Source organism: Rhododendron vialii, chromosome 6a, assembly GCF_030253575.1.
Source record: "Rhododendron vialii isolate Sample 1 chromosome 6a, ASM3025357v1".
In the NCBI taxonomy this organism is placed as follows: domain Eukaryota; kingdom Viridiplantae; phylum Streptophyta; class Magnoliopsida; order Ericales; family Ericaceae; genus Rhododendron; species Rhododendron vialii.
The window spans coordinates 35234197-35243667 of record NC_080562.1 but is presented as its reverse complement, the minus strand read 5'-3'; the positions used below and the strand labels follow the sequence as shown (position 1 = coordinate 35243667).

The 9471-nt window shown below is 38.7% G+C and overlaps 1 protein-coding gene across 1 annotated transcript; it reads right to left on the bottom strand.

Annotated features, from left to right (window-relative positions):
* Nucleotides 1-5572: 5572 nt before the first annotated feature.
* Nucleotides 5573-6396, bottom strand: LOC131328683 (short-chain dehydrogenase reductase 3a-like). Its single transcript, XM_058361598.1, has 2 exons — nucleotides 6310-6396; nucleotides 5573-6194 (listed from the first exon to the last, which is right to left on the bottom strand). The coding sequence occupies exons 1-2, from the start codon at nucleotides 6324-6326 to the stop codon at nucleotides 5573-5575; spliced, it is 639 nt and encodes a 212-aa protein (XP_058217581.1). The 5' UTR covers nucleotides 6327-6396.
* Nucleotides 6397-9471: the final 3075 nt, after the last annotated feature.

Below are 9471 nucleotides of genomic sequence, written 5' to 3'. Positions count from 1 at the left end.
AGAATTAAAAAAGGGAAAGTGAGTAAATAGTGACTAGTTTAATTAAACTAGTGACTGTAGCAAAGTTATAAATTTTTCATAATAAAGAGTCAAGAGCTGAGTCTGATGCAACCCTATATATTTATGATGTTTTGCTCGTTATTATAATTTAAAAGGGTGTAGTAACAATCCTGTTGCGGATGCTCTTATTAGTTATTAGCGGGTTGTTTCTTCTCGGTGATGGTTTTGTTTCCATTGAGAAACTGTCGATGATGCAAGAGAGATCTCCGGCAGCTTGGTTAATTTGGTGGGGTTCATATTGGGAGATAATTTGGTCAGAGGTTATTATTGTTAACCGAATAACCGCTTATTTATCTTTAAGCTATTAGAGAGCGGGGCGACTTTATCATTTATGCGTAAAATTATGAGGAGCGATGGTGGCTGCACCGACCATGAACCGACCGGCGCACGAGGCCCACTCTGGATCCCGCACGGATGATTCGAGCCGTTCAAAAGTTTAAAAAAACACCAAGTGAGTCCGCGAAAAATTAGTTCAATTCGATATGTGTAGGTGATCAATCCAATCTTTCATTTTTTTTCATTTAGATCCTGTAATTTGAATGGAAAAAAAAAGATTGGATCGACCACCTTCACATATCAAATTGAACTAATTTCTAAATTGGAGAGCATCATGTGATTGGTTAGGGGTATCTATCAATCTAGTTGGAGAGCTATATGGTGCACAAGGTTTGTCTGCAGTCCACGTTTGGTTGCAGAGGTGCAGTTGGAATGTTTACAACCGTCGGATGCTATTTTTAACGGTCGAGATTAAAAAAAGCTTTTTCCCGCAAAAGTTTTTTAAAATTTAGACCGTTAAATACAAAGATGAACGACTGTGATACAAATGCATGAACTCTCTGCAATTGGACTGCAGAGAAGCCGAGTCCATATATGGCATTCTAGTTGAGATAAACCGTACGTCTTCTTTCTTTGTCGTAATTTTTTGTTTGGGGTGTTTGATATGTCTTGGCTGCTTGCCAACCATGCCCCTTTCGGATTGGAGAGCATCATGTGATTGGTTAGGGGTATGTGTCAACTTAGTTATGTCATTCTAGTTGGGTTATACCGTACGTCTTCTTTATCGAGAGAAACTTATTTACGAAGGGGCCGTGAATAAGTTGATCTCAAAAAATGCGCAATTTCATCCGTCTATTTCGGTAATCAATAATTGAGATATGTTTTTAATCTTTGTCCGGTAATAAATATCTATTTTTGCTAGTAATTTGTTCTTAATCTGAATCGTTCAAAACACTTTTCGACGGCCGAAATTCACCTCGGTTAACTTTACTACGGAACCTCCGTAAATAAAAAAATTTCCTTCTTTATCACTTGTATCCTTTCCGATCCCTTTATCTCGATGTTCTTTGTGTTTTCGAACTAGCAAATATTTTCTTTTGTCGATCATAAAAAAAAAAAAATTTTAAAATACGGCTATAGCTGGACAACACACCATTTTATCTTGATTGGAGCGATTGTTTCTAAAACAAAAAACTACGGTTTGAATCTTAATTTGAGTAACAAACGGCTCAAATCTTTGTCCATCCGGATTAGATCCAAATCGGTCATGCCAAGAGCTCAGCTGCGCTCCGTGTGCTTGACAGCATCTCCCATTTCATTCGTTTGTACTTTAACTAGTCGCTTTCCAACCTATATATAGGCCTCCACCCATTTCTTTTTTTTTTCGGTCTACATTAATAAATTTTGTTTCCTCAACAGAGAAAAAGGAAGTGGTCTGGTGCGAACAGAAGAAATAGAGTCAGGTCCTCTACAAGAATTTTTCCTAGGGGAAATTATACTTTGCCCCCTTAAACTATCACCCGGCCACACTTTGCCCCCTCCAACTACTCAATCTAACACTTAACCCCCTTTAACTATGATTTCACTGCCACCCAGCCCACCCCTTTAACTCTGTTAACGTTTTGAGCTAAATTACATAAATACCCTTACACAATACAGGTAGATATACATACACGATACTCCTACAGATTTCCCCAATGCACAATACGATTTCCCCAACCCTAAAAGCTAATATTCCGGTCCATACCAATTTTTTTATTTATAAAATTCAGTTTTTGTTAAAAAATTAAGTGTTCCAAATTTTAATCCGTTTGAACCGGTGGAAAGATTTTCGTTTTCTAATCATTTTATTCTAAATGGTCATAATTAAATTTTGACTCTAGGGCTCTCATTGATTAACCCTAAGAGATATTTGATTCTACGACTTTCTTAGGGTTAATCAACGAGAGTCTTAGAGTCAAAATTTAATTATGACCATTTACGATAAAATGATCAAAAAACTAAAATCTTTTCACCGGTTCAAACGGATTGAAATTTGGAATACTTAATTTTTTAACCATATTTTTTAATATATAAACTGTCTAAAAAGGAAAAAAAATTAAGTGTTCCAAATTTCAATCTGTTTGCACCGGTGGAAAGATTTTAGTTTTCTGATCATTTTATCCTAAATGATTATAGTTAAATTTTGACTTTAGAGCTCTCATTGATTAACCCTAAGAGATATTTGATTCTATGACTTTCTTAGGGTTAATCAACGAGAGTCCTAGAATCAAAATTTAATTATGACCATTTAGGATAAAATGATCAGAAAACTAAAATATTTCCACCGGTTCAAACGGATTGAGATTTGGAATACTTAATTTTTTAACCATATTTTTTAATATATAAACTGTCTAAAGAGGTTAAAAAATTAAGTATTCCAAATTTCAATCTGTTTGAATCGGTGAAAAGATTTTAGTTTTCTGATCATTTTATCCTAAATGGTCATAATTAAATTTTGACTATAGAGCTCTCATTGATTAACCCTAAGAAAGCCGTAGAATCAAATATCTCTTAGGGCTAATCAACGAGAGCCCTATAGTCAAAATTTAATTATGACCATTTAGGATAAAATGATCAGAAAACTAAAAAAATTTCACCTGTTCAAACGGATTGAAATTTGGAACACTTAATTTTTTAACCAAAAATCGAATTTTATAAAAAAAAAAAAAATTGGTATGGACCGGAATTGTATTCCGCTAAGGGAAGAAGAAAATGAACTGGTCAATGGAGAGAGAGAGAGAGAGAGAGAGAGAGAGAGATGAGTTTGTGTAAAGTCTGAAAAATTTCATCTTTGAGATGGTTGTGTATGCTAGAAAGAGAAGGAGAGGGTAATTTTGTCCTTGGGTTTCAAAAATAATGGCCTGAAAAATTTTTCCATTCAAAACCCTAACAGACAACAAACGGAAGGGTTAGGGTGGCAGCAAAATAATAGTTGAAGGGGGTTAAGTGTTCGATTGAGTAGTTGGAGGGGGCAAAGTGTGGCCGGGTGATAGTTTAAGGGGGCAAAGTATAATTTCCCCTTTTTCCTACAAGAATCCTATCCAAATGCAAAACTAAAAGGAAACAAAAGATGAAAGAGAAATCATGGATGAACTAAGTCGGATTGGGAAATTATGTGGTGCAAGGTCCTACAAGACACCCTGTAGGGCACACACGAAAAGAGTTGAGTTTTGTTCACTCTCTACTTAAGAGAGTGAATATTACATTCCTTTCTATTGGTTGAAATGATACGGATCCCACCACAAAGTGATGTCATGCTTATCAAAAAATGTATTGTATGGTAAACATGACATCACTTTGTGCTAATATCCATACCATTTCAACCAATAAGAAATAGGATAATGTTCACCCTCTTTTAAGGAGGGTGAATAAAATTGCACTCCGCACAAGGGTCATTGATTCGACAATGAACGGTTGGATATAATCTGAGCTTTTACAAATCCTACCCATCACTACAGTGTAGAAACTTTATATCCATTTCAAAATCAATTGGCAATGAGTGAAGAGGTCCCATATGTTATTAAGTGATCACCCATTCCACTCCCAAGCAATGTGGGATTCTATTTCCTTAACATCCCCCCTCACGTGCAGTCGCATTTGAGGTCTGTCACGTGTGGCCACTTTTGGGTCCTATCATCGTGCAGCCTTTTTGCTGGTCTGTCATCGTGGGGTGTGGATTGTGAATTTTATAAAATGTGGGGGTGGAACGGGCCCCGCTTTGATACCATGTAGAAACTTTATATCCATCTCAAAACCAATTGGCAATGAGTGAAGAGGTCCCATATGTTATTAAGTGATCACCCATTCCACTCTCAAGCAATGTGGGATTCATTTCCTCAACATCCCCCCTCACGTGTAGCAGCGTTTGAGGTCTGTCACGTGTGACCACTTTTGGGTCCTATCATCGTGCAGCCTTTTTGCTGGTCTGTCATCGTGGAGTGTGGATTGTTAATTTTTAAAATGTGGGATGTAACGGGCCCCGCTTTGATATCATGTAGAAACTTTATATCCATCTCAAAATCAATTGGCAATGAGTGGAGAGGTCCCAGATGTTATTAAGTGATCACATATTTCACTCCCAAGCAATGTGAGATTCTATTTCATTAACATCCCCCCAAGCAATGTGAGATTCTATTTCCTTAACATCCCCCTCACGTGCAGCCGCATTTGAGGTCTATCACGTGTGGCCACTTTTGGGTCCTATCATCGTGCAGCCACATTGCTTGGGTCCTATCAAATGCGGGTGCACGTGAGGGGGATGTTAAGGAAATAGAATTCCACATTGCTTGGGAGTGGAATGGGTGATCACTTAATAACATCTGGGACCTCTCCACTCATTGCCAATTGATTTTGAGATGGATATAAAGTTTCTACATGGTATCAGAGCGGGATCCGTTCCACCTCACATTTTAAAAATTAACAATCCACACCTTATGATGACAGACCAGCACAAAGGCTACACGATGATAGAACCCAAATAGTGGCCACACGAGACAGACCTCAAACGCGGCTGCACGTGAGGGGGGATGTTAAGGAATTGAATCACACATTGCTTGGGAGTGGAATGAGTAATCACTTAATAACATCTGGGACCTCTCCACTCATTATCAATTGATTTTGAAATTGATATAAAGTTTCCATATACAGCACCCCTGAGTCCGAACTAAGCCCTCTCTAGTAGTCAAGGAAGTATTTATTATAGAAATCGTGCTTAAAGTATAAATGAAAGGAGTGAAACAAATTAAGTATCGCTTCAGGGAAAATGGCTTCATCAATCTCTTCTTTTTTTACATATCTCTTAACATTACTATTCAAAATATTCGACAGCATTTTCTCCCACTGAATTTTTTCTTCCCATATTTATTATAGATCAATAATTATTCCAAAAAGAATCAAAATCGATCAAAGGAAAGAGAATTCGTGTTTTCAGTGATTAAATTGTACACCCTGTTTCATCAATAAAACTCTCACACAAGTTTAATTGAAAGTACATGGAAAGCCAAGAACCCACAAGGAAACTAGAAATGGTCTATAACCCATATATTATTTTCTTCTTGTGATAATAAAACTGCATGATCTAGTAATAGATCAAGAGCTTAAACTTGGTAAAAATGTAATCCAAGCAACTGGGATATATATATATATATATATATATATATATATATATATATATATATATATATATGCATGCCGATCACTGCTTTTGCTTCATTAGCATCTGCGAAGCGATCATAGCAATGGAATTATCAACAACAGTGAAACCCCCATCAACGGCTAAATTATGACCACTGACATAAATGGATGATTCATCAGAACGGACGCTGTGCTGGCCGTGCTTCGAACTGCTGTAAGATATGGGACCCATCCCTCCCAGAACGGACGCTGTGCTGGCCGTGCAAATGATGGATCCCCTTACTTGTCTTTTAACCATGGCTCGGGCAGCATGCTTTATGCACAATGCCGGTCCTCTTAGATTTACAGCCATGGTTCGGTCGAAGCCCTCCTCCATGTCCATGTCTAGGATGCTGTCCATTGGACCCAGGATCCCAGCATTGCTGTACATGATATCGAGGGTGCCGTATTTTTCGATAGCGAAAGCCACGGTTTCTTCCACCTGCTTCTCCACCGTAACATCGCAGTTCTTGTAAATAGCTCTGTTGACATCAGGGCCTGCTATGGAAGCCACCACTTTGAGACCCAATTCCTCTTGAATGTCAGCCACCACCACGAACGCTCCATTCTCCACGAATAGTTTTGCAGCTGCCTCCCCAATCCCACTGGCTGCTCCTGTTATTATTGCAACCTTCCCTTCTAATCTGAAACCAAACATTAATAAACGAGCATACAAAGCTTAAAACAGAGAGAGAGAGAGAGAGAGAGAGAGAGAGAGAGAGAGAGAGAGAGAGAGAGAGAGAGAGAGAGAGAGATGACCTCCTCTGCTTAGACATTTTGATCGGGTGACTGATCTGCAAGGAATCGCTTGCGCAATGCAGCAGGATACGATGAAGCAGTCTTGTGCTGAACGTGCTGTATTTATAGGGTATGCTGGAGGCCTTGTGGGTGGTTGTGGCACATTATTGCCTGATTGGTTGCTCACATTCCAATAAAAGGTCTTTCTGGCTATAAGTACTGGCCCGTGGATAATGGGCCCCAACTATTTGTGTATTCCTTTTCGAGAAACCTACGTCCACCGATTGGATTTGTCCGGATTTTGCACTGACGGTCTTGTGGAGTCTGGGTTTCACAAGGAAAATTTGAGCCGTTCAATAATTTTTAAAAAAAATTTGAGTAGGTGCTTATCTTCTTATTTTTCATTCAGATTTTGGTTTGAGGATGCATTGCAATTAGGGGTTTTGTTTTTTTGGCATAATTTTTTCGTTTGGGGTGCTTGATACGTCTTGGCTGCTTGCCAACAATGCACCTTTCGGATTGGAGAGCATCATGTAATTGGTTAGGGGTATGTGTCAATCTAGTTATGTCATTCAAGCTGGACGACGCATCATTTTATCTTGATTGGAGCGATAAATTATTTGTAGAAAGTTTCTCTTTTCCACATTCTTTGTCCGACAAGAACATTAGTAGTAATTTTCAACGGCGATAAAAAATTGTCATTAAATAATAAAAAGCCGTCACCAAAGGGTTTTAGTAGCAATGAAAATTATTGTCATAGAGTTGTCACTATGTTGATAACAGTAAATAGTAGTAACATAAATTAAGGGGAAATTACATATCAGTGGAGAAAGGGGTAAATAATGCCCAAGTGATGGAGAGGTTTTTTCAAAATTTCATAAATATGGAACGGAGGAAAAATAATTCTCCATACATGAAACGGAGGAAAAATAATTCCCCATACATGGAGTCCGAATCTGGATCTCCTAAGTTGCCCTTTCCATGAATTTAAATTGCCGCTTTTATGAACCTAAGTTGCTCCTTCTATGAATTTCCTGGGTATTCAATTTCTTGAGTATTTCTTCCATTTTCTTACCATTTCTATTATTTTTTGAGAAATTTGGGATCTGGGTTACTTGCAGATTTGCATGAAACGGACCAATTGAAATTCTCCATACATGAAACAGAGGAAAAAAAATTCCCAAAACATGAACTAGGTTTGTAGTGAAATCTGAGTTTGAACCTAAGTTGCCCCTTCTATGAATTTAAGTTGCTCCTTATATGGACCTAAGTTGTCCCTTCTATGAACCTAAGTTGTCCCTTCTATGAACTTCGTAAATATTCAATTTTTTGAGTATTTCTTCAATCTCCTTACCATTTCTATTATTTTCTGAGAAATTTGAGATCTGGGTTATTTGTAGATTTGAGTTTTTAAAGTATTTTGAGATTAGTGTATTTTGGCTAATTTTTTAGAAAGAGAAATGATAGAGAAAATAAGATATATGTTTTCTAGCATCCACTTTATACTTTTGCTTTTAGATTTTAGGAATTGCCACTTAAAATTTCTCATTTGGTTTTACTTGAAAATGTGAAGAAGTTATGCTACTAGCTAATTAAGGGGCAACTTAAGTTCATAGAAAGGGCAACTTAGGTGTATAGAAGGGGCAATTTAAATTCATAGAAGGGGCAACTTAGGTTCAAACTCAGATTTGACTACAAACCGACTTCTTGTTTTGGGAATTTTTTTCCTCCGTTTCATGCATAGAGAATTTCAGTTGGTCCGTTTCATGCAAATCTACATGTAACGCTCCGAATTTTGGGTACGTTAAGAAGACAATTTATTGATAAAATCTGTAACATCCTGAATTTTAGGTACGTTAAAAGGACATTTTATTCATAAAATCAAATGGAGTCTGGCTCGTTATTACAACAAAACTCTCTCAAGAGTTCAATATTTACATAAACGGAGGGGGATTCTAGGGTTCCTAACTACAGCTCCTCAGCTCCTCCATTCTTGCCAGCTCCTCAGCTCCAAAGCCTCCACGGTGATCTGCTTACCCTGATCATCTACAAAGTCTGACACATTATACCAGCGTCACCACCGATATAATATGTCAGGGTCACCAAAAGGCAACACCGTGAGCTACAAAGCTCAGCAGAGTAATCCCATACCCGCTAACCCATAACTTAAAACAACAGAAAATAATAACACATCGATTTTCACATGATACATATATACGCAGCTTAACAATGGCACATCCACATTCGTTAATCAACTATCGTTGGTGTCCAAGATTTCAGAGTTTTCTCCTACGCGACTCATCGTAGACCGTGTCAACATTTTCACTTACAAAACAATCTTTCAAAAATCATTTGTTTAACTCACACAATATTGCATTGGCTCCGTACCGTGGATAACCAAGCTACACACCCAACCTCACAATGGTTCCGTTTTTCCCGGATCCCATTGGAACACACACAAAACACACTCCACACAATGGGCTACCACGTCCGGCCACATTGCGGTTTCCAAAACATTTCCTTTCAAACCAAAATTTGTTTTTAACACACCCAACCTCGGTTCCGCCGCGCCGGTCTCCCGAGTATCCTCACAATGGTTCCGCCGCGCCGGGTTCCCATTGGCACACAATTGCATTGGCTCCTCTCCGCGGATAACCAAGCCATACCTCACCATGGTTCCGCCGGTCCGGGTTCCCAAGGGAACGCACACAACCTCACAATGGTTCCGCTATTTCCGGATTCCCATTGGAACACACACAACCTCACAATGGTTCCGCTATTCCGGATCTCCATTGGAACACACACAACCTCACAATGGTTCCGCTATTCCCGGATTCCCATTGGAACACACACAACCTCACAATGGTTCCGCTATTCCGGATCTCCATTGGAACACACACAACCTCACAATGGTTTCGCTTTTCCCGGATTCCCATTGGAACACACACAACCTCACAATGGTTCCGCTATTCCGGATCTCCATTGGAACACACACAACCTCACAATGGTTCCGCTTTTCCCGGATTCCCATTGGAACACACACAACCTCACAATGGTTCCGCTTTTCCCGAATTCCCATTGGAACACACACACACCTCACACAATGGGCAAGTCCGGCCACATTGCGGATTTCAAAACTTTTCACTCTTTTCAAATATTTCTTTTATACACGCACACACACAA